General features: G+C 41.5%; 1 protein-coding gene across 1 annotated transcript in view; it reads right to left on the bottom strand.

Moving 5' to 3' along the window:
* Window positions 1-26862, bottom strand: part of qless (decaprenyl diphosphate synthase subunit 1 qless) — a gene marked incomplete in the record, with an annotated part of 181120 nt that overhangs the window by 20152 nt on the left and 134106 nt on the right. The window contains 1 exon segment of the mRNA XM_070087534.1: window positions 442-588. Coding sequence (XP_069943635.1) covers window positions 442-588 — 147 coding nt within the window.

The following is a 26862-nucleotide window of genomic DNA, read 5'->3' as shown; positions in this document are numbered from 1 at the left end:
GTGTCCTATGCCTACTACTTGCCAATCATGCAATCAGTGAGTTGTTCAGGACACTAGTGGCAGTCATCTCTCGCACTGACGTAACTATAGAGCCAAACCACACACTGGTGCAGAAACCTGTGCCTAGCACGCGCAAGTACATGCATAATCATTCACATAATATGTATGGGTGAAAGTGAATGCAGATGTTACAGCAGTACTTGCCGGTGTTCACATCTACCTCCATATCAACGCCTAGGACACTACTGGAATATGCGATTATTTTTAACAAAACATAATGCTAAGCGAATGCAGAGTAAAGAAAAATACTAAAGATAATTCCTTCACGCATGGAATAAGGTAGGAGTTGTAAGAGTGAGAAGGGAAGAAAGAAAAGCGCTGAGTGAGGCGAGGTAAGGCAGGACCATCACTGAAGTAAGGGAAGGCAAAAAAATCACTCACCTCTTTGATATCTGAGAACATGTGTATGAGGTGGTGGTCGTCTAGCGTGTCCGGGTGTGGGAGGACCTCTGGCTCTTGCACCTGCTGCAGTACTCTGCTACAACTGCTCAGCTCTCTGCTCTGCTCGTACTGCACCCACCGCGTCCTCTGTTGTAACAAACACTTTACTGATAATCCTCACTATCTTATGATAATGAACAATGAAATTAATAAATATACTAAACTTCCAAACCTGCACGAAGAAATTCAGGCTTAAGATCTATCATCTATAACTGCACAGTGTACACAGGTGATACGAAATTAAGAAAACCTGTCAACATCTGGCACTTGGTAAACATTATGAGAATCTGGAAAACCTGGCACGGGTTTGGGTGCAAAAATAATAATAATAATAATAATAATAATAAGTCAGACTTGGAAGATACGCGTTTCATTATAATTTTAAGTTATAACAATGGAAATTCTGAAAATAAAAACGCACGAAAACCCATTAGCCTAGAGAAAAAGCAAAGAAGCATCACAGAACAGTCATTAATGTTTAATAAACAAATGTGTAGCTGCATGCATAAACGGTGATAATGTTGAACTTTATTTCCACTTAAAATAGTTACACTAAGATGCACTTTTACAGTTTTAGGGAGTTGCAAGATTTACAAAAGGCTTCGACCAATGTCATTAGAGCTACTACCAATAAAGTTTTATATAATGAAGCTTACCAACACTCATAAACCAAATATTCTCACAATACATACGAAATAGCATTAAAAGACTTTAAAAATATTAAGTTTAAATGAACTGAAAGTTTTGATAAAACGAATTGCCAGCGCAAGTCACACAAGACGGGAAGCAGCAACTGCAAGATGTGGTTATGGGTGAGGTGTGTATTCCCTTTTCTCGATTCTTGCGGAAGAGGAGGTCCTGACACGCATGTTATCTACAAACACTAAATTTTTGCTTATCTTGGCCCACCGGGCCATGAAAAGAATATAAAGCTAAGATATAATGACGTAAATAGTCCATAAAGCGAGGTAGAAGTCTGCTACAGAGCCAACTCCATATATATATATTTATATATATATATATATATATATATATATATATATATATATATATATATATAGTCGTGCCGAATAGGTAAAACTTACGATTTTGGCTTAAACAGCAACGCTCTTCTTGCCGAACAAGGCAAGCGAAAATTTGTGCATGCAATAATTTTGCAAAAATCATTCTGAACTTAACGAAAAAAATATATTTCGTGTTTGTTTATTAAATTATTATAAACTTGTCTAAAATATATTTAGTTGGATTAGGCTAAATTAAACTGCGTTTGTTATAATAAGGTTAGGTAAGTTGTCTAAGGTTCTTTTGGTACAAAATTATTTTTTTACATAAACATAAATAAAAAATATCTTTAAAAGTATAAGATAATTTTTTAGAAAGGACTTATTTTTAAACGAGTTCTTGTTAACTGACCAATTTTACATTTTCGGCACGACAAATATATATATATATATATATATATATATATATATATATATATATATATATATATATATATATATATATATATATATATATATATGTGTGTGTGTGTGTGTGTGTGTGTGTGTGTGTGTGTGTGTGTGTGTGTGTGTGTGTGTGTGTGTGTGTGTGTGTGTGTGTGTGTGTGTGTGTGTGTGTGTGTGTATGTGTATGTGTATGTATGTGTGTGTGTGTATATATATTATATATATATATATATATATATATATATATATATATATATATATACATATATATATAATATATATAGTTACACATCAGAATATACACAGCCTGTTAAAACTTGTGCGAATAATCTCGTCATAGGTAAATTTATTAAGATGGTTAGCAGGACGGTGCATAATCAGCAAATGGTTACAAGGGTTACCAGCCAAGAGTGTACAAGCTGGTATAGTTTTTTTATTTACTATTTCATCCTGGAAGCTTTTTCAATAAAAACACGAGTCTTGACCAAACACGTTAAGCTAATGTAAACTAAAATAATTCACAGAACAAATAGTATTAGTAAAATACAGAAGGAATGAAAAAAACTAACTTATAACTCCAGCCAATTCCAAATCAGCATTTACTGTAATGTTACAAATCAAAGTAAGGGGCATTGCAATGTGCAATACTGTAGTCTCAAATAATTTAATAGTGTATGTTGTAATGTGTACGTCTGTAAACAATAGAGACGAGTGTTAATTACACGGTTCACCCGAGCAGAATTCCACAGGTAGTAGGTTGTCATCCCCTACCTTAAGCCTAATGCTGCCAGCATCACCATCCTCTTCCCTCCAGATATAAGGGAACGAAGGGGGAGAGGGAGGGGAAGAGGAGGCGGGGAGAACCCAGGTGGTGGCCAGTACACACACCAAGGTACTCAGGTCTGGTCTAGCTAGTCTCGGGTCCGTCTCGCTTCTCTGGGTTTTTCCAGCATTCGGGTTATTCTGAAACTTCACTCTTATTGATACACTTTTCTTCCTCTTCAAGGATCTTTCATGCCACTTACACTGCTTCCACGTTATTCTAAATGGGAGCTGCACAGTAATAACAGAAGCTAGTTATCTTTCCTGGTCATATTCTGTCACACACACAATAGGTTGTATACACAAGCTAATGACATCTGTTTAAATTCATTTGCCATTCCTTGAGAATGCTTATGAGAAATGACGAATGCGCCTGAAACTCAATGTGAAAATTATGCGAGCAAATCATCTGCAGGAGGCTTACAGGGTATTACCTGAATTATTACCTGCAAGTAATTTGGGTGAGGTAATTGGGACTTAGTCACAGTAGGTCGCTGAACTGTACCTCCCTCGAATGCCCACTTCCTCACCACTCTCACAAAAAAGCTAGACCTGACATTAAATTAATAATAATATTAAAACCAGCTACTCTTGTAATTAAAGTTGTGTGGACTGTATAGGATTAGGCTTGCTGGGTACATAATATATAACTGGTATTAACATTTACCATTTAATTACTGGAAGACAATGCTGATGGAACACACCCTAACACTACCCTAGCAGATAGCATTTACGATGGCCAATGCAAAAACTACTGTACATTATGGTTAAGTATCACTTAGCTAATGCGTATTGTTGAGAAAGATTCACTGAAGTCCTATATTTTTCCGTCCTCCACACGAAATTCTTGAGGTCCCATAAATTTTGTCCCAATTCTTCAGCAGGGGACATTAACACTAGTTCCTAATTATAAATTCAGGCCGAAAGACCCAAATTTGGCTCGGAAGACGCCGGATTATTAGCATAATTTCCCATGACAACCAGTGTTCACGCGTTACAAATTGCGTCTCCCTCCCGGCGTCACTAAGCAGCTGTTCTACCCCCTCCCTCACTCGAAATTTCTCGAAAGGGTCAAATCAGCATCATATTTTATTATGCAATTGTATTATGCATTTATATGTTCTACATATTGGAAATTAAATAAAAAAAATCCCACACAATCTTTCAAAGCTGTTAAACTGCACACAAGGTAATGAAATGCGTCAGTCTGAGCTAGGAGACTTATTGGTTGGTGTGTGTGGGGGGGGGGGGAGTGGGAATGGGGCACGAGTCCAGGTAAGATTTTGTTCGGATTTCTAACCCGGAGGCTTAGCCACCCAGGATAACCCAATAGTGCATGAACAGTCGTGGAGGAGAGTAGTAACAGACAAAAACGAGTATATTTCAATACGCTGAAGGCCCATGTTAAACAGATCCTACTTTCAATTATTCTTGTGTTTAGCTTATATATACCTCCCGAACACTTTTTATAACAGTGAAGGCCGGTTAGGCCGCCGCATAGGCCTAACCAGCCTACAATGACACCGACAGATGGATGGACAGAGGACGCCCCCCCCCCCCACCCCAGCACTGTCAGGAAGTGGAACAATCTGGAGTGTGATGTAGTGGAGGCAAGATCCATACAAAGCTTCATGAAGAGGCACGACAAAGCTCTTGAAGCAGGGAGTGGACCTAGTAGCGACCAATTAAGCGGGACCAGGGAATGCGAATCGACCCCTGGGAGTACAAATAGGGGAGTACACAGGTCCTTCAAGAGACTCCACACTTCATGGTAGTTAAAGACCACAAAGCCAACTTTCCTTTCCACCTAGACTTCTTAAAGGACTTGCACCTGTCCCTTTCCACTTGCCTCACCTCCCCTTTATCTACCTGCACAATTGTGATGTCACTTCTCTAACCCATCCCTTCCATAATTATGTACCTTCCACCTCTCCCACTCCTCAACGTGATGCACTACCTGGCTGGTGGTGGTATGATGATAGTGGTGAATGTGGAGGTCGTAGTGGTAGCAGTAGGGGCATAGTAGCAGAAGTAGGACGAATAGCAGCAGCAAAGTTGCAGTAGTAGTAAAGGTGTAGTAGCAGTAGTAGTAATAGTAGCAGTAGTAGTAATAGTAGCAGTAATAGTAGCAGTAGTAATAGTAGTAGTAGTAATAGTAGTAGCAGTAGTAGTAATAGTACTAGCAGTAGTAGTAATAGTACTAGCAGTAGTAGTAATAGTACTAGCAGTAGTAGTAACAGTAGTAGTAGTAGTAGTAATAGTAGTAGTAATAGTAGTAGTAATAGTAGTAGTAATAGTAGTAGTAATAGTAGTAATAGTAGTAGTAATAGTAGTAGTAATAGTAATAGTAGCAGTAGTAATAGCAGTAGTAATAGCAGCAGTAATAGCAGTAGTAATAGTAGCAGCAGTAATAGCAGTAGTAATAGTAGCAGCAGTAATAGCAGTAGTAATAGTAGCAGCAGTAGTAGTAGATTGAGACACTTATGCAGCATATGGGAATCTTTATTCAGGAAACGTTTCGCCACACAATGGCTTCATCAGTCCAATACAAAGAGGAAGGTGTAAGGAGAGGAGGAGAATGAGGTAATCAGTCCCTCAACCTGGAGTCGATGTGTTCAGTCCATCAATCTTGTAGAATGTACAGCATAGGGCCGTAGACGTGGCTTATATACTGTAGTGAGGTGAGGTGAAGCAGGCGGAGGCGGGGTCATAGTGGTACCATCCACTAGTCGAAGTAGGTCATCGTCCACTACTTCGACTAGTGGATGGTACCACTATGACCCCGCCTCCGCCTGCTTCACCTCACCTCACTACAGTATATAAGCCACGTCTACGGCCCTATGCTGTACATTCTACAAGATTAATGGACTGAACACATCGACTCCAGGTTGAGGGACTGATTACCTCATTCTCCTCCTCTCCTTACACCTTCCTCTTTGTATTGGACTGATGAAGCCATTGTGTGGCGAAACGTTTCCTGAATAAAGATTCCCATATGCTGCATAAGTGTCTCAATCTTCAACTTGTCGGTTTTTCAAACCATTCATCACAGCAGTAGTAGTAATAGCAGTAGTAGTAATAGCAGTAGTAGTAATAGCAGTAGTAGTAATAGTAGCAGCAGTAGTAATAGCAGTAATAGTAGCAGCAGTAGTAGTAATAGTAGCAGTAGTAGCAATAGTAGTAGCAGTAGTAGTAAAGGTGTACTAACAAAGATTCACACACACAACATTTTCATTCTTAACTCAGGGAACTCACGTCTTGTGTGGAGGTTACAAGGAAGGATGACGGAGAGATTACTGCCCAGTTCATAATCGCTTTCTCTCTAACCAATCAAGACAAATTTCTTAGGACAACCCTAGTCTCTCACTTATGCCACATCATCCAACACTTAAATTTTGTTTAATAATTCTCCATTAATTAAAGGTCATCAGTCAGTAAAAACAAGGCAGATAGCGATGCTAAGACAAATATCAAATGCAAGTATATTTTTTCAGCGAGCGTGGAGGGATGATTTTTCAAGCAATGTTGAGAACTGTTTCTCGTCTCTTGACCGCCGCTTAGCACACTATCATCAACAACCAATTACTTTCAACTATGAATCAGTCACAACTAATAAAAGCAACCGTTTAACTATCACAAACTATGACAGAATCTTAGCAGTGTGTAAACTTGTGTACAGTGAAATAGTGTGATACTGTCAAAGTCCTCAACTACACGATGGCGTGTAAATTAATAAATCTTGGATATGGCAACAAGGCAGATATTCTGAGGTTCCTCGAAGACTTGTTTATAAAGTAAAGTCAAGTAATATATACGGACGCACAATATAACGCCTCGAACAGTGATAATGTAATGCTAATGATACTTAGTTCTTAACGAAAATATCAGCATGATGCTTAAATTTTAACAACTCCGCTTCTTCCCAAGTTTGTTCTCAACATACAGAAACGACATCGATGATGAGTTATTGAAATTTATCCATATTTTGATTATAATCCATTACCACTTTCGAGTCAAAACCTAAATGGCAACTGCAAAATCTGCAATGGCAAACAAATATCAGTCTTGGTAAGACCAGAGTAGCGCACCTTTGAATTACATCTAAAAAGAAACATTATACGATCACCAGAGAGAATGAAAACAGAGAAAAATATACGTTGTAAAAAAATGGCTAGTGTTGTGTCAAGTAAAAGGACACAAGTGCAACTAATGTGACATTTTTATTGTGGCAACGTTTCGCTCTCCAGGAGCTTTGTCAAGCCGTTACGGCTAGTATTGTGAAGAAACAGTGCATGTATACAGACACTCTCAAACCATATTTAGGTTTCTTTCTGTTGAGAATAATGGGTTAAATTCGTGTAACATTGGCTAGGCAATTTTTTTTCCTGATATTCACGATTTGCACTGTTTGTTCCGCCTTAAGTGCTTTTCAAAATCAGCCCGACACACAAGACCAACCAGAAGATCTGGCTCGAGATCAGTCCGTGGGGAGAAGTTTCTCGCAACAATCAGCAGCTTATCTCCTATGGGAAAAACGAAAAAAAAATAATTGGAACAAGAAGCAACTATCGAATGCGAGAATGACAATGAAAAAAGAAATTAGACATAAATATGAATATTAATTTATTTCGTGTGTCAGAGTTCACTAGAAATCACCTAGAAAAAGGTTTCAGTGCTGCAGCCACTGAAATCCAAAAAACGTATTAAAACCCTTACTGTACGCCTTGGAACTCAGGCCAGGAAGACGCACAATAAACACGAAGAAAATTATACAGGTAAGGAGAGCCTCAGGCTTTGCAATGTGTGCCTTTTATAGTACTCTACAAGTGGCAACTGTTACAGTCATTCTATTAAATTCCTAATTAACCTGAATGGAGTGCCTACGCCAGATGCGTGTCGCAAGCACAAACATTTGGCTGATCAGTAAGCAAGGAGGCTGTCATAAGGACCAGGCTACGGGCGTGGTTATCAGAAAAAAAAGGGTAGCGTCCTTAAATAAATTTTGTAAAATAAACGTCAATATAGATCTCCCGTGGAACTGATAACAGCAATTTGCACTAACAATGATAAATAGTGGAGATCTATTTAAAGATACTTTAATTGTACGAGGCTTAAGGTTTTGTATGAGGAAAGAGAAGCAAAGCAGCCATGGTAGGTTAGGGATCCCTGCTTCCCTCCCCCTCCGGCCCGGTCTCAGACCAGACCTCCTTAGTTGTAGAGAAAATATTACAGAAAAGAGAACTATTAAACACAGTTAAGTATTCACTGAATGTAAGTAGAAGTTTGTACGATTTACCTGCCTTCATAAATGTTCATGAGAAAAGTTAAGTTCAGCACTGCTGCTCGAGTGCAAAACCTCAACCTGGCTTCCATTTTAGAAAGACAGGAGGGTAGTACCTCCCTGGATGAGAGCTGTCTACCAAGCTACCACTTTCTGGGTGGCAGACTCGATTTCCAAAGGGAAGGATATTTACTAGATTTCATGGCTGGCTCGTCCAAGGTACGGCAGGGCATTATCATCCTGAGGGCATGCTCGTCTTTCCTCCGGAACAGAGGGCAGCACGTCCGTAGTGCCCTTGCCCGCAGACATCAACCTTCACCAGCGCTGATGCAGACGTTTCTAGAGGCTACGCCAAATGACCCACTGTAGTGGTCTCGCGTCACAAGGTCTGCTGTTTGAAGTTTGTAGGTCCCATGAAGCCAGGAATAATATGTTGCCGTTCGTGAGTAGTCAAATGGTGGAACCTGGAACCGAGATTCGGCCTGTGACAAGGCGAGCGTGTCAAGACCAAATTATGCCAGAGTTCGTCAAGGCAAGGCAAGGCTTAGCAAAACCCATTTAGTAAATGGGTGAGACTTTTATCTTCAACTGTCTCATCTACATCTGCAGACAATCTCCAGTAGTAGTACTGTCATAAAAGTTGTTCACTCCCCCAGTGGGTGTAGCAACATCCACCACAATAACTGGCAGGACAGTCATTTCCACTCTGGTAAAATTCTGCATGCAGATGATTAGGAAGGCTTAATTATATACTTTCTATTCCTCGCCATAAACAATTTTACGAAAGGGAAAATGAGTTTCTACTATTCATATCTATAAACGGAGAGCATAACTTTTTTGTCATTTAATAATTCAAGGGAAGAGGGACCCCAAAGAAAAAGGGTGCCCTGTCGTGCCCTCTCATGCCCCTAACCTTGTCAAACCCTGTGTAAAAAAAAAAAATAGGCCGCTAAAACCCAACCACACAATGCGGTGAGCCAGCTTCGTGAGGGTTGGTGGATAGGCTCTTACATGATTGCGGCTAGGCCTATGTAGAATGTGTAGGCTGACAGGTTTGGAATTAGGCCTATATGTAGGGAATGGGGAACTATAGGCTGGCTTGTGCTTTGGGCTAACCTACCTATTGGGGAGGGATTTGTAGGCTGACAAGCTGGGATGAAGCCTACTTACGTTACACGAGAATATGAGGCAGCTGCTAATCTGAAATCACAATGGTCCTTTATGACCTATTATAAAAGTAAAAAAAAAAACAATATTAATCTATGTACTTTAAGGTCATACTGACATATCGATCACCAGAAACTCAGCTTATCCCAAGATCTATATTCTACACAGGGCCAGGAGCTGCGACTTTACTTCTGCAACCACATAAGCGAATACAACGATGAAAGACAAGCTTTAAGTGTTCACTATGGTAACTCGGCTGTATGCGACGCAAACACTAACTATAGTACCGTACCTCCACTCAACAGTAATTTTTGGCATACACTACTTTTCCGTGTTTCTTAATTGTTCATACTCCTGCAATGTTTCTTTTTCAATTTAGATCTGGTTTGAGGCCTGCTCTCAGCAGAAGCGATGACACCAGGAACCGTTAACATAAATTAGTGTATATATCTTATAACGACAAAGAATGCGATCGGGACCGGTAAAGGAGAGATGAAAGTTGATCTAACATAATATGAGGGGTCCGGTACAAGGGTGTGGGCGGGTTATTCCAAGCATTATCATTATAGAGAGCAGGCAGCCTCCAGATATGGGGGTGATCCCCCACTCAGGAGTTGGACTTCCCGCCGATATGAAGGGCGTGCAGCCCAGTAATTTGGAGGAGGGGGGGGGGGAATAGGACAGTCTTGCCTTCACTTTCACTTTCCCGTCAAGGTCAACTTCAGAGAGGAACGGAAATTGTTCACTTTCGTGGACCGTAACGTTACGGCCCACACGTCTACTGAGTTGCCTGTAAGACAAGTTTTTAAAACTGGATATACACGCAGTGACTACTATATAACAGTAACTGTGGAAACAAAAGCTGTGTTTCTTCCCTGTCATATTCCCATCCTACAACAAAAGTCACATACACGGGGTGATGTGTGTCAGCCTGAGCTGCGAGATTTCAGTAGAACGATGAGGATATCAGGCATTCCACTGAATTTAGTAACTACAGCGACTTCAGAGTTTTCTTCCAACAGAGCTGGAGTAACTATTACTTGGGATTTGCCATCAATGGATAAGAGCTAGGAAAAGAAAGACAAGCAACCAAAATATTATCATTCAAGAAAGGTGCCACAGAAAAGACTCGGCATCACTGACAAGCATTCACAAAAGGCTGTAAAAAACAAGAGCAGCAGTCGAAACAATTACCGTCAAACCCCTGTCGTCGAAAAATAACGGTCCAGACAACTTAGACACGAAAGGTAACTAACACCAAAGGAAGCTAAACCGGGAGAAAAATAAAATTAACGAATGTAGAAGAAAAATGGAGAGATCATGCCATGACTTCCGTCGAAAAAGAACAAAAAAAAAAAAAACGAAACTGGTGGATTGCGAAAAGCAGAAAGGTTGTGAACTAGAAAAAAAAAAAACGGTGTGGGAAAGAAAGTTAGTAAAGAATATGCGTGGGGAAAAATGGGAGAGGAAAAAAATGAGTGGAGAAAGAGGGTTGGGGGAGAAGAAAGGGGAAAGAGAGAAAAGGTGAGGGAGGGGGAAAGTCGAGAAATCAGCTGACTCATATAAAGAACCCTCTCCAGGTGTGAAAGCTGTACACCCCAACACTCAGTTGTGGGTAGGATGACATAACAGAACACTCAATGATACACGTTATCGTTGCGTAGAAAAAGGTCCATTACTACAAATCACAGCCATAGCATGCCAACATCAACTACTAAATCTGTTAATTCAAGCTATCATAAAACCCACTAATTAGCTAATTTTGCATAATATTTTGTGCTAACATTACTCACAAGCCTGTTGAAGGCTGTAAACGACAATGAGTCAGTAAATTACAGCAGGTCCTCGAATAACAGTTTCGTTATAACGTTTATGAGGAAAAATCGAATGAATACAAATTATAAAATAAAAATTCGTAAAGCATACGAAAAACATGCAAATGCACGACAAACGATGCGGTACGAAAGCGCTCAGCGAGTCCGGCATTATTTGTAATTGAACTGCGTGGTGGTAGGAGGTGCTCCTTACCATTTTCGCTTTGCAAACATTTATTCCTTTAACCCCGTTGCAATGAGTGCTAAAGGTGCACTATGCACCCCTGATGTCTGGCCACAAGAAACAGAAAAGTATGATATTAGTAACAAAACTAAGTTTTAAATAGGTTTGACAATAGACAGTGAGGTATGGTTTCGTTATACGTAGTTTCGCTTAAAGCAGTAGTTTTCAAGAACCTTTCAACGACGTTGAGGACTTACTGTATTCATGTTTAATACACGTGTTAAATGCAAACATTGTTTGCCTTAAAATGAAAGGTTATGTTGGGTGTTACCCCTCATCTTTATGCACTAAAATCCTCTCCCTCCCTTTTCTCTTCCTCCTCCCATACCTGTTCCCACCTAAGTTATTTCCTTCTTTCTCAGACTCCACTACCCTTGTCCATCAGAGATCATCCTCATTATATTACACTCATGGGGAACGCTACACCCGTAAGGGTCATACAGTACTAAGCGGAATGGAGACTTCGAGCTTGATTCAAGGCATGGGAGCACTGGTCCAATTCCTTAAGCCCCCCCCCAACAGCATTAAGGAATCTCCCTTAAGAGGGTAGAGCCTCAGAAATTTGAATTTCCACGTAACAGTAATCATAGCTCTGCTAGAAGAAAATCTGTAAAGCTGCCATAGCTACTGACCCTCTAGTGGAATACTTTACCTTCATCGAGTTAATGAGGTCTTCCAGTCGAGGCTGAAACATTAGACCTCATTTGTGAAGCCCATACTGTCATGGAATGTGACAGCTTGCCTCTTCCCCACACTGTCAGAGAACAGAGTTACAGTATACTAATGAGTTATCCAATTAATATATATATATATATAACTTTCTCACGCATTTGTGGAAGCGAGCCTCTATAATAGCACTAATATTTTTTTTTTAGTGGCGGAGTAATTCCAGGTTTGATATTTTTTGTCTGCACACAGCACTGTTAAACATTTTAACACTTATGTGCATCTCAAAAATAATTTTTTTTATGGCAATATACTCAAATGTAAAGCAATTGAGTTTTATCTAAACAATACAGGGAACACGAGTTCAATCGAGATCCTCTTGTTACTGTGGATAAGACAGACTTGTGTCTTTTATGGAACTAATTAGTGGTGGTGTAAGCGATGAATCATTACCTGGAGTCTACCCGAGGACCAACGCCTGGCCCCAGATCAGCCCTTCATTATGAAGACCAACGGTACAGAAATGGTGGTAGATGGAGTTGGTATTAGTGATAGTAGTACTTCCAGATTTAGGGAAAAAAATGATCTTCAAATACATTACATGTTTCCTTTTTATTTCCATGCTACTCAAGATAACACGGTATCGGGAATGGGAGTCCGGAACATAGTGGAGTACCATGCTGCCACAATATTACCAAGATCAGCTACCATCCCATTAAGTTTACCCTCTGCTCAACCCACCCGCCCATCCTTTGGAGGAAGTCCCAAAGAGGAAAGGGAAACGAGCTGGCGAAGAGCTACCAATAAGCAAGACTACCCCACACAATAAATTATCCAACCACCTAGGGACCTCAATCATCATACCCATCCACCCAACCCATTCAGTTATTTCTTCTCTATGCCTGTCTCCTGCCACTTAGAAATTGCCTCCAAGCCCAAACAAATTCAATCCTTACCCGAATACTCTTGTGCACTCTTTCCCTCACCTCTCTCCTGTGTTGTAGCCCCTCCCATAAAACTTCACTCGCCATCCACTAATTCATCCTTTTCCTCTTGATATTCCCCCTCACCAATTTTTCGTCACCTACTACTAACCCCTCTCTCCTCCCTTCATGACACCAGCTTCCCTGAACTCAGCAACCACAGTCAGCTTCTCATCTACATACATCCATTCATCTCCCCTGCCTCCCAAGAGTCCATCCTCTACCTTCCTTCCCCACAACCTCTTCACTCCCTCTCCTACCGCGTCGTCCCTCGCAGCTTCCCCAGGATCCAACACTGTCATCCATCCTCCCTCAGCTTCGACAGGATTCAACTCCCTTCCACCCTTATTCGAGTCCAACCCCCTCTTCTCGTCGTCCTACCTTCCAAGCGGCCCTTTCCCCAGAGAATCGGTGAAGCCCCCTCTTCAAACCCTTCCCCCTCCCTCATCCCTCCGCCTCCTCTTACAATATGTCAGCCTTACTGAAGTACTTCATCGCACTCAGTATTCATGTAACTCTCACTCTCCTCACCAATAACCATTAAGAGCTTTTTCATATACATAACTGTGGTTTCTAGTCCCCCCCCCCCCGTTACACACAATCATCATCTCCACCCTACTGGTAATCCCACTAACAGTTTAACACGTTATAGGTCTCGAGACAAAAACTCTAGGGCATAAAAAAAAAAAAACAATTTCCTCAGAGTGGTCCAGTGTGAAAACGGGAGCTGATCATAACCAACAGAGCCTTGAAGCGCTGGAAACATAAGTACTGGGGACAGTAATATGGAAAATAAAAGTTGATCTCCTGAGGGTTATTCAAAGTTATGCAGTCGATATTCTCCTCCGTCGCTATGTTCATTCCCAAATACTTTTGCTTACCTAAGCTGCATGACCTTGCACTTCCTTTGGATTGAATTCCAGCAGTCGCTTGTTTGACTACCCCTACAACCTGTTGATGCCTCCCTGGAGGTCACAGCCCGTCCTCTGTTTGCTAATTTTTCATCTTTTAAATACGAAACATGATGGAATAAACCTTGGTAATAAGGTCCCAGGACCGAAACGTTTTCTAATAAATATGTTATAGTGTTTGCTTACGTGTCTTTCTAAACCAACGAAATATGATATATACAGAGGTGCGTATCTATGAATGTACATACATTGAGTTTACTTTAATCTCTGTCAGGGACTACGGTATTCTTAACTGGTGTAGAACAAGTGACATGCAGCCTTAACGACTTTTTGAGTTGTCTATAGACTTTTAGAGCCATTAACCATCCAGACTACAAACATCTCAGGAATTCAGACTACATGAAGGACCCAATTTTACCCCCAAAGTCAATTTCTGTGATTAAAATCTATGCTCAGTAGTTTTCTTGACAAAGTTGGGATATGAAAAGTTATTTCAGTATTAATACGCAAAAGTAGCTCGCTATTGCACCGTTTGCTTTGTGCTCCTGCCTATAAACACACACACACACACACACACACACACACACACACACACAGGCTTATCTTAGTAAATGCGTAAGAAAGCACATTGCAAAGCCCAAAAGTTTGTAACTAAACTAGTCAGAAGTGAATAGTCTGACTCACTCTGAGCACTAATATGAAGTCGACAGACAGGATGCCATGTTGTGTATTTCAAAAGAAACAATCATAAAAATCGTAATTTTTGGAGTAAAAAAAAAACGCGAATTGGCATCATGTCTTCTTGATGACAACAAGAGCAACAAAAAAAAAAAAAACATTTTTGGAAAAAGAAAAATAAGATAGAAACAAGCTGATTGCATTAACATGTTGCCAGAATTATGCACTATTTTTCTGTAAGAAAAACATCGAAAATATTTTTTTCATGTATTTAGCTCTCCCCACCTTAAAGACGACAACTAGTTATAGCAATTTTGACGCAAGGTAACGAAATGAGATTGATAAGGTGGATAACGCACTGACCAGAAACAAGGAGACAAAGTAAAAATTAGAGAGGTTAAAGAACATGACTCAAGAGACAATAGGTAGTATGGAAGTGGAATAATATGAATGTGGAAGATGAGGGAAAACTATAAATATGCTTTTACAATTTTAATAGTACAAGGTTTATGGTACAGTCAGTAATGGCGGTCGAGGCAGTGTAGAAAGGTGGAGCAACTCAGGAGCGGAGCCTTACTCTCACCTACATAGTTCCGAGAGTGTAAACTCCAAACACCCACAACACAGCAACACTGACCCACATCTTTCATGATCTCTGACATCAGTGGGCGCTGCCTCTTTCGGGACCTGCCTAATCCACCCTGGCCTGGCCGCCCTCTCCTCAACCGTAGTCACTATGATAATCCTTTAGTTGACATTCCTGATAATCACTAATACGTACGTAATGAGACTTGTTGTTGCATTAACCAAAGAATTATTTTACGCGGTTTTCGTCGTAAGATGACCCATTCAATGGTACCGGCACTATGGTTGAGGCAAAGAAAGTGTCTAAGGACACGTTGAAGTGCTTGACCCATTGTCTCAATAACTGATGCGAGGGGTAAAGGCTGGTTATAATTAAAGTATGAAGGCGCGTTCTTCAGAACTTAGGACGCACCCCTTACCCCCCCCCCCCACCTGCTGGGTCACAGCACCATCTGCTGCTACAGATTTGCCCAGCCTCCTTGCTTCACCTGCGACTCTCTAGCGCACAAAATATAATATACATTATATACTGGGAACCCCACATAAAAAGGGAGGCGTCGAAAACAGTTACTGCGATTTCACAATATCGACTGTGGGCGTTTTGCTGGTTTTACTGAACACAATCGCATACACCCGCAGTGTGCAGTAACCCAAGTGTGTGATCGTTACATCGATTAGAATCCTCGGCGGAGTGTGTTACGCGACTAACGCCTAAGCAGGTTGCTTACTAACAATAAATAGATATACCTAGTAATCAGTCCACTGTTGTGAGTCACATCCTGAGGGGGAGGACTCTAACAGGACCTAAATGAAAATAAGGTACGTTAGAAAAATATAAAAGTGCGAATGGTTGAATGCCAATAAAGCCTACTTAGCATAGACTATTAAAACCTTCGCAGTGTTCCTCTATATGCTTATGCTCCAGGTTTTCTAGCAATAAAACATCACAAACGGATCTCACGAAGCAATAAAATTTGTGTTCAGTGCTTAAGAATGGTGGAGAGGGAAAGTGTCTTTAGAGGTGGAGTGGCTTGTCAGTAGTGGTGGAAATGTCTTGAGTAGTGGAGGGGAAGTCTTTAGGAGTGGAGAATGGAACGAGTTGATAGTTGTGGCTATCACTCCAATACTGAGAATAAATGATGGCAGACGTGAAGAGGTAATTTGTGGGAAAAAAAAAAGTATAAGTGTTATAGGTGTTCAATCACTTAGCCTTTGTAAGGCTGAGGTTGGAGATTTATATTATACTGGAGAAGAATGAGGCAAAGTAGTTGGAGATAAGAGATAGGTAATTTAACACTATCTCAAACTACTTTGCCTCACTCATCTCCAGTATAATATAAATCTCCAACCTCAACGCTACAAAGGCTGAGTGACTGAACACCTTTCAGCAATTTTTTTCCCAACAAATTACGTCTTCAAGTTTTCCACCATTTATTCTCTGTATTGGATTGATAAAACCACTGGTGGGCAAAACGTCTCCAGAGTAAAGATACCCAAGTATTACACAGGTGTCATTCATCCCCTGTTAAGGGTTGAGTTGATAGGAGTAATGTAAGATTGTCTTCATGGGTGGAGGTGGTGGTGTGGGCAGACTATTAATTAGGAGATATACAGGTGGTACTTAGTTGCGGTGTTAGTGACCTACTCTCTATTACCTACATTCTCACTACACCTCCACGCTGCTCATCCTCACCCTTCCACTACACTATCATAATCTTCCTCACACACATCCTTATATAATAACAGGCTACATGTCCCCCCCCCCCTTTGAAAACATTTTTGTGAGCACCGTGTTGAGAATGATACCAAGTTAAACCATGAACAGAGTTTGGTAAAAGGACACAAGTACAACGTATGTGACATTTTACTGTGGCAACGTTTCGCTCTCCAGGAGCTTTATCAAGCTGGAGAGCGAAACGTTACCACGCTAAAATGTCACATTAGTTGCAGTTGTGTCCTTTTACCTAACATTGTCGGTAATTCTACCCACATTAATAAATGAACAGAGTTCGTGAGGAAGGTAATAATCTCGCTCATGGGCAAGTATTAAGATAACCATTTCTTTTATTTACACAAATCAACTTTACAGGAGCTGTTATGCTACCTCAGCTCCTCCTAGAGACCAGCCTTATCTAAGGTATACTGCAACCCCCCTCCGGGTGCCACCCAAAACAGTAACACCCAGGTACCTGCTTACTGCTAGGTGAACAGGGATGGCAGGTGTAAGGAAACACGCCCAGCGTTAAAGGACACAAGTGCAACTAATGTGACATTTTATTGTGGCAACGTTTCGCTCTCCAGGAGCTTTATCAAGCTTGATAAAGCTCCTGGAGAGCGAAACGTTGCCACAATAAAATGTCACATTAGTTGCACTTGTGTCCTTTTACTTTACATATTGTCAGTAATTTTATTACGCCCAGCGTTTTCACCCATGCCGGGGATCGAACCACGGACACTGAGCCGAGTGCGTTAACGTCATCCTCTCCACTAATATACTTCCCTCATCCGCCCTCGCCTTACGTTTTCACTCCTTCCCTCCTGAGCCCTCTGCAGTCTTTCCCTTTCCCCTGCATTGAGTGACCACAGGTATCATCCTTATACCTATACTCACGGGTCGAGTCTTAGTTCCTGGCCCAGCCTCTCAACTTGCTACTTGTCAGAGTGACTCCCTCCTAGTTCGTGGGTCCTATCGTACCTGCTTTCAAAACTATATATGGAGTCTGCCTCCTCCACATCGAATACATTCCACTTCCTGACTACCCTGAAACTGAAGAAATAATTCCTGACAGCCCTGAGGCTCATCTATGTCATTAGCTTCCAGCTGTGCCCACGAATACCTGTTTCCCCGTCTCAAACAGTCTGATCCTGTCCGCCCTATCACCTTTTCCGAATATTTTGTAGTGTTATGTCTCCCCTGGTCCTTCTGTCCTCCAGTGTCGCTAGGTCCAGTTCCGCTAGTCTCTTCGTAGCTCATACGCCTAAGCTCTGGGAATAGTAGAGTTGCATCCTTCTGCTCTTTCTCCAGTTTCTTAACATGCTTTCTCAAATGTGGGCTCTAAGCCGGTGCTGCAGACTCCAAAATGTGTGACATGTTGTATACAGCACCCAGAATGACTTTGCTGCGATTACTGAAGGTAACTCTCCGATATGCCAAGTGAGAACTGGTAAGCACTATTCTTACTCAATGTCTGGTCGTGTGGCACCTTCCCGAATCTTCATAACCTTGCATTTGCTGGGGTTTGGTATTCAAGCAACTACTTCTCTGACTAACCCTGTAGTTTATCCAGATCCGTTTGCAGCCTTTCCCCATCCTCATCTGTTTGTATTCTCAGTTTTACATCTACAAACAGATACATCTGACTGAATCCCATCTGCTATGTCATTCATACAAACCAGAAAATCTTACTGGTATGTCACTTAAACCAGAAAAGCACTGATCTTAATACTGATCCTTGTGGTATATCACTTGTTATTTTTCCCCGTTCTGACATCAATACCTTGATAATTGCTCTATTTTCTTCCCTTAGGGTATGCCTTGATCCACCGGAGCACGTTTCCTGTTATTCCTGCCGCTCCTTAAATATTTGCCCGTCTCATATGGAGTGCAGTATTAAATGCCTTCTTCCAGTCTAAGAAAATGCAATTCACCCAACCCTCTCACCTGTCTCACTAGGGTTATTTTGTCCTAGAATACCAGTAGAAATTACCTAACCCTGCATTACAAAACATATATTCTTCACTGCCTCCACCAGTCTTAAACCTTCAAAACTCTCCTCTGCTTCAACTGTCCCACCATACACCCTAACACCCCCCCCCTTACACACTTAGCCGGCACCCTTGAAACACCCTACCCTAAATTCTCAACACTATACTTCCAATATCCTCAACCCTACACCACCCATTCCCCAACAGGCTCATTCTTCACCCTAATAGCCTCATCCTACACCCTACACTTCTTTCCTTCAGGAGCCTCACCCTATGTATCCAGCAGCACCCCACTGCTCTGCATTCTTGCATGGTCAGGTGTAAGATGGAAGGGAATATGGAAACCCGAAGAGCACTACAATACATCAGTTACACGTCAACCTGAAGTGTTCGGAGGGTTAACGCCCTCGCGGCCCTGTCCCAAACCTGCCTTCCGGTGAATGGCTTGATCAACCAGGCTGTTGGTGCTACTCTCGAATTGTAAAATGTGCACCACAGCCTAGCTGATTAGAATTGTCTGGAAGAGCTTGTTAAGTTCTCTTGAAGACAGAGGTGTGTTGGAAATCCCCTCTTATGTATGAAGGGAGTGTGTTGAACAGTACAAGAGTTTACTTCCCATACCCCGGCCGGGATTGAACCCGCGGTTCAATCCCGGCCGGGGTATGGTTTGTTTGCAATCGTGTCATTACGATTTCGTGAGTCAAGAGTTTACTTCGTCTAGTTGTACCATTATGACATTTTACCAAAACAACTACACACGTTTTGCTACTATATGTACACATCCAGGCCAAATAAACCTACCCTGCTACAACTGGTACAGTCTCCCATCCCCTTCCCGTAGTGGGGAATCTCCATCCTGCTACAGGGGAAAAATCTACACCAACCTTACTAATGCAAAATGCCTACCATCCTTAACTTACCGCACGAAGGTCTCAAACCCATGGCAAGCCAGTCCTAAAACTAGTAGGTCATTGTATTATTCACTAGACTATGCTGGCCTAAAAAGATTCATCCAACTAGGTAAGTTTCTACACACTAGAGGGAAGTTAGCATGGGTCCCACTGTGACCACAATGCAAGCTTATACAGACGAATATTACACCACCATTGTGGTCACAGTGAGACCCATGCCAACCTTCCTATGGTGTAGAGAAATACACCTAGTTGAATTAATCTTATTAGGCCGGTATAGTTCAACTGATAACGCACTGGCCTGCTAGCTTTAGGACATGCTCGCCAAGGATTCGAGCCTTCCGTGTGGATAGTTGTTTACAATAGTGTCATTGCAATTTACCGAGTCTACCATTTTACTATAGGAACCAACTCCCTCCCACCATCCTGCTATAAGTAACAACCTCCTTCCTATCTTGCTAGTGACAATACTTCCCTTCCCTATCCTGCTACAAATACCCTCCTCCCCACCTTGCTAGTAGCAACAAACCCCACTCCCAGAATCATTCTACAAGTAACAAGCTCCTCTCCCACCCTACAAGGGGCAATACCCTCTCCCTCCATCCAGCTACAGGTAACAACTCCCCCAACATGCCAGTCTGCTCACTCGTTGCCCAGGTATGAAGGGGGGAGGGGGGGTCACCTTAACCCACATTAGTATGTAAGCGGGAGCATCTAAGTGTACGTGATTCTTACCAGAGACCTACACACACTGCTACCTATCTACCGCGGTACTGTGGGAGGGGTGAATGGGGCAGTAGGTAGAGTGGGCAGCAGTGTCAGAGGTTGGTAACGGTGAGTGGAGCCATGAGATTTGAAGCACTCACGGATGAGTTGAACAAACTTCTCAGTAGTGTGTTGACGTGATAACTTTGGGTAGTTTTAAAAAATATTTGGCTTCATATCAAGAAGCGTAAATAATAGAAGTCCTTAGTTTGTTCAACTCTATCCTTGGTTAGGCCTCATTTAGATTATGCTGCACAGTTTTGGTCGCTGTATTACAGAATGGATATAAATGCTCTGTAAAACGTACAAAGGAAGATGACAAAATTGATCCCATGTATCAGAAATCTTCCTTATGAGGATAGACAGAGCCGTGAATCTGTACTCTCTAGAAAGGCGCAGAATTAGGGGGAGATATGATTGAGGCGTATAAATGGAAAACAGGAATAAAGGGGATGTAAATAGTGTGCTAAAAATATCTAGCCAAGACAGGACTCGCAGCAATGGTTTTAAGTTGGAAAAATTCAGATTCAGGAAGGATATAGGAAAGTACTGGTTTGGTAATAGAGTTGTGGATGAGTGGAACAAACTCCAGAGTGTAGATGAATGGTTCAGAGAACCGACAAATTGATAAATTAGACACATATGCAACACTTGAGTATCTTTAATGAGGAAACGTTTCGCCACACAGTGGCTTCATCAGTCCATACAAAGAGGAATGTGCAAGAAAGGTATAAAATACCGACAATATGAAAGTTAAGACACATGTGCAACATCTGGATATCTTTATTGTAGTAGACGTTTCGCCATCCAGTGGCTTTATCAATACAGATTCTAAGACATAATAGGAAGACAGTAGAACTATATACAAAAGATGAGGTAATCAGTCCCTCGGCCTTGGAGTTAGTGTTCACAGCATCGTGGTGGAGGAGAATCTGGAGCAAAGACAAGAAGACTGGCGGTTTATATATGCTGCCCGTCCCTATCCACTGACGCCTATATAAACCGCCAGTCTTCTTGTCTTTGCTCCAGATTCTCCTCCACCACGATGCTGTGAACACTAACTCCAAGGCCGAGGGACTGATTACCTCATCTTTTGTATATAGTTCTACTGTCTTCCTATTATGTCCTAGAATCTGTATTGATAAAGCCACTGGATGGCGAAACGTCTACTACAATGAAGATATCCAGATGTTGCACATGTGTCTTAACTTTCACAAAGAGGAATGATGAAGAACAAGAGTTTGAGGTAATCAGTCCCCCAGCCTCAAGTCGATGTGACTGACTACATCGACTGAAGGCTGAGGGACTAATTACCTCAAACTCCTCCAGTTCTTCACCATTCTTCTTTGTATGGACTGATGAAGCCACTGTGGCGCGAAACGTTTCCTCATTCAAGATACTCAAGTGTTGCACATGTGTCTACTTTATCAAACTTCAGAGTACCGTCATAGAAGCTAAAACGTTGTGTAGTTTTAAAAACAGGTTAGACAAATTCACGAGTGCGTGTGGGTGGGTGTGAGTTGGACTTGACTAGCTTGTGCTACTAGGTCAGATGCCTTGCTCCTTCCGTCCTTTAAGTGAATGAGACCTGACCTGACTAGGTTAGGGGCATTGGCTTAAGCCGGGAGGTGATTTGGACCTGCCTCGCATGGGCCAGTAGGCCTGCTGCAGTGTTCCTTCTTTCTTATGTTCTCATGTCGGAATTTTATACCATTTATCTCGACTCTGCCTAACATAGATCAGTGGGCCTGTGGCAGTGCACCTCAGCTCTTGTTCTAGATCAGACCACTTAGATCAGCGGCCTCGGAAGATCGCACTACCTGTCCTGCAGCTGTCTTGGGGAATTAGTGTGAAGTGTTGTGGAGCACAGCTTGGCTTGCTTTAGCAGTATTTTAAGAGTCAGAGCTCAAGGTGTTGGTTCTACTTCAAGGGAAAAAAATAAATAAAACTGTCAAGCTTGTGTGTGTTCTCCAATGTATTTACATCCTTTCTGTAGTATAGCGACCATGACAAAACATTACCTCCTTTTCCATGAGCTGCCACTTTTTTCAAGTCTGAAAACCAAATGGACAACATATTCCTTGATAAATAAAACACATATGCAACACTTGGGTGTCATTACCGAGGAAACGTCATTGAGGAAAAGTCTGGACTGATTAAAATGACTCCAGGTTGAAGGGACTGATTACCTGAAACCCCTTCTGAAATTCACCATTCTTCTTTGTATAGTACTGATGAAGCCACTGTGTGGCGAAACGTTTCCTCCATAAAGATACCCAAGTGTTGCACATGTGTCTTATCAACATGTCGGCTAATGACCTTGATGAGGGATTTACAAGTGACATGAGCAAATTTGTTGACGATACAAAAATAGGCTGTATAATTAATTCTGAAGAGGATACCAATGAACTCCAGAAGATTTGGACAAATCAATGTCATGGTCTGAAAAGCAGCAGATGAAGTTCAATGTGGACAAGTGTAGAGTCCTAGTCTATGGAAATGAAAATAACCCTCGAAGTTATGAACTAGGTGAAGTAGAGCTTGATCATACAGCGTGAAAAGGACTTGGGAGTCTTGGTAAGCAGAAATCTAAAGCCAACAGTGTCTAAGTGTGCACAATAAGGCTAACAGATTACTAGGATTTATTTCAAGAAGTATGAGTAACGGAAGTCCAAAAGTTATCTTACAGCTCTATACATGAATATTAAAATGGTATAAAATACCGTTTCGCCTACACAGTAGCGGAAACGTTTCGAAATAAAGATACCTAACTGTTGCATACAGTGCTAGTCACGGAATTATGCCGGGTGAGCACCCCGGCATAATGCCGTATCAAAAATAAAAGGCCTACCATACATGGGGGTCTTTTTTCGTCAGTGCATTATGCCGGGTAGCAGCCGTTAGCACGACGTCACGGCCTGCCACCACACACTACAGTGACTCCTCAGTGCTCACGTGGCTGCCGTGGTGAGAGGAAGTGTTGCACTTTTGTTTCTCATCTGCCCCATCTTTAGTCTGGTGTTCCCTTTGCTTTTGGGGCTATACATGATAAATTATGGATAAAAGGAACTCTTTAACACCTGAAACTATAGCTCAAGTCATAGGGCTTCACAAAGCTGGGTACCAGACGAAAGAAATAGTGGAGAATGTTTGAGTGTTCAGTGAGAAACTGGGTGCAGCGTTTCAAGGCTAGTGGGGGTGTCGAGTTACCGTCTGCCAAACCTCAACCTGGCTTTACGTGTTAAGACTCTTTAGTCAAATTATGCTTATCAGGGTGGTTTCTTATTAAATCTGCTATATTTGATTCTAACAATTTGCCTATTACTGACGTCAGGCTTATTGGGCGATGATTTGATGGACTCTACTTGTCCCTTGATTTAATCATAGGAATTACATTTGCCATGGCAGGAACACCACCAGTTTGGATTGACAGTACACTTTAAAACAGTTCGGAAGTACTGGTGACCTGTACTTAACTCGGTAGTGACCTGTACTTAAATCTGAAGACTTGTCTAGTGTGCTCTCTGAATCTGAACAAGATATCCTCTCTTGAGCAACTCTACCAGCAGCTTAAGGAAGAACTGAAGGTGGCTAAGCTTGAGATACAGCAAGTGACTGAGGAAAACAAGAGGATTCGTAGTAATCCTGTTGTGAATCCTCAAGCCAAGAAAGGAACCTGGACAGTGGCTGGAAAGAATGGGACAAAGTTCAGGATCAAGAGGACAGATGGAGAGGCAGAAACAAAGAAGATCCAGGAGACTGTCGTGGAAACATCAAACCCATTCTCCGTGCTACCTGATGAATGAGAGTCGACTACTGGGAACGTCACGATGAACGACACCAAGGAAGGTAAAAACACTGTTGCTGTTGGGGATAGCCAGGTTAGGTACATGGATAGGGCCTTCTGCTTGAAGGAGTAGGAGACAGAGGGTTTGCTTTCCTGGGGCTGGGATGGAGGATACTATTAGCCAGCTTGACAACATCATGAATGGTAATGGGATAAATCCTATTATCTGCCTCAGTGCTGGAGGCATTGATGTAGGCAAGTGCAGAAGTGAGGATTTAGTTAGAAGGTACAGGACAGCAACAGACAAAATTAGGAAGAAGGGGGGGGGGCACCCTGTTATATATGGCATTCTGCAAAGAAGGGGTGTTGGACATGAATGGTTGTCCAGAGCAATTGGTATTAATTGTTGGCTGGATAAACACTAAGGCTAATGCAGTACCATTCATTGACAATTGGGACCACTTCTACGCCGGAATGACATGTATGCCAGGGATGGTGTTCATTTATCCAGGGCAGGTGCAGGTTTTCTTGTTAGCTCAGTTGATGTTGTTAGGACTTTAAACTAGGATTAATTAGAGACATGGGTTAAGAAATGGAAAAGAATGAGTATGGATATATTGACTTAGGCTTTGATATTATGAATCTTAATAATAACAGTCATGGAGTAACACTGGGTAATGATAATTACAGAAATTGTATAAAAGCAAAGGTGAATAGGAAAAACGTGCAAAAGAAAAAAACATGAATGTATTTTATGCTAACAGTCGAAATACAAGAAATAAGATCACTGAATTACGTTTGGTAGCGTGTGCTAGGAACTTTGATGTCATTGCAATAACAAACATGGTATGATTTAAAGAGTCGGGATATGATGGATAAATTTGACACGTGTGCAACATTTGGTTATCTTTAACGAGGAAACGTTTCCCCACACAGTGGCTTCATCAGTCCATACAAAGGAGAATGGTGAAGAACAGGAGTAGTTTGAGGTAATCAGTCCCTCAGCCTTGAGCCGATGTGATCAGTCCATCAATCTTGAAAAGAATACAGAATATATGCGAAGAAGTGGCTTATATACTGTAGGGAGGAGAGGTACAGCAGTCGTAGGCGGTATCACATTTGACGAATGTGGAAGTAGGTTATGCTCAAGGGTTAGGCAAGTTGAATTCCCTGTATTAAAATCCCAAGATGTCGGTTCTCTGAACCGACAAGATGATGAATGGTTCTACAAGTTGATGAATGGTTCTACATACGGGATATGATTGCCGAGTGTCATATTCAAGGGTTTAAGTTGTTCCATGTAGATAGATATAATGGGGAGGGGGGGGGAGGAGTTGTATTATATTCACGATAAAATATAAATTGTTGCATAAAAACGGGTATAAAAATAGATGGATTAGTAACAGAATCTGTTTGGCAGTTTTTTTTTTAGGTCAAGAAAAACTAATTCTAGGTGTAATATACCGACCTCCAGGCTTTGATCACGATAGAGGGAGACAGCTTTGGGACGAAATTGTTGGGGCTTCCAGACACAACGTAGTGATAGTAGAGGATTTTAACTTTAGTCAAATTGACTGGACTTTGAGCGGTAATCTGGAGTCCAGTGACCTTATGGAAGTAGTTCAGAACTGTTTTCTGAAGCAGTGTAACAGAGCCTACCAGAGGTAATAATTTGCTCGACCTAGTCTTCTGGAGATCGCTGAAGAGCTTGGCGCAAGTGATCACAAATCCATTACTTTTAATATTACCTGGGAGTACGAGAATAATGACAGTACGGTAAAAGTCCCCGATTTTCATTCTGCAGATTCTAAAGGACTTAGGGAACACCTGTCTAATCTCGACTGGGGTAATCTAGCTAATGATTTTACATACTAATGTGCAACGTGCTCAGTATATATATTCCCCAGAGAGAAATTAGGTCAAACAACGATCTCAAATGGGTTAACAGGAGAACGCAAGATGAAACTTAGTAAGCCATTAACGAGCGTGTTTAATGCGTCCATCCTAACTGGTGTTGTCAGATGGTTAATGTGGTTCCTATATTCAAATCAGGGGACAAGTCCATTCCTTCAAATTCCCGTCTAATAAGCCTGACGTCTACAGTAGGCAAATTATTAAAATCAATTATAGCTCATATTGGAAGATTGAAACACTTACGCAACATATGGGAATCTCTATTGAAGAAACGTTTCGCCACACTGAAGTTACCTTGAAGAGCATAATTTGATTAATGAATCTCAGCCTGGGTTCACGAGAGGTCGTTCCTGCCTGACAAATTTACTGACGTTCTTCAATAAAACATTTGAGGCAGCAGACAGTGATAAAGAATATGACATTGTTTACTTGTATTTTAGTAAAGCCATAGACAGAGTACCTCACAAGAGAGACTTAAGAAAAGTGGCAGCTCATGGTATAGGAGAAGTTCTAGCATGGACAGAGGCATGGCTAACCAAGCAGAGTTTTTCCATTAATGGGGGTCAAATTTGAATGGTGATTAGTCGCTAGTGGCATTCCACAGGGATCAGTTTTAGGTCCTCTCTAGTTCATAATTTACATTAATGACCTTGATGAAGGAATTACAAGTGACATGAGCA

This window comes from Cherax quadricarinatus, chromosome 22, assembly GCF_038502225.1.
Source record: "Cherax quadricarinatus isolate ZL_2023a chromosome 22, ASM3850222v1, whole genome shotgun sequence".
Lineage (NCBI taxonomy): Eukaryota > Metazoa > Arthropoda > Malacostraca > Decapoda > Parastacidae > Cherax > Cherax quadricarinatus.
The sequence above is the reverse complement of the archived record's forward strand: the minus strand, read 5'-3'. Positions and strand labels throughout refer to the sequence as shown.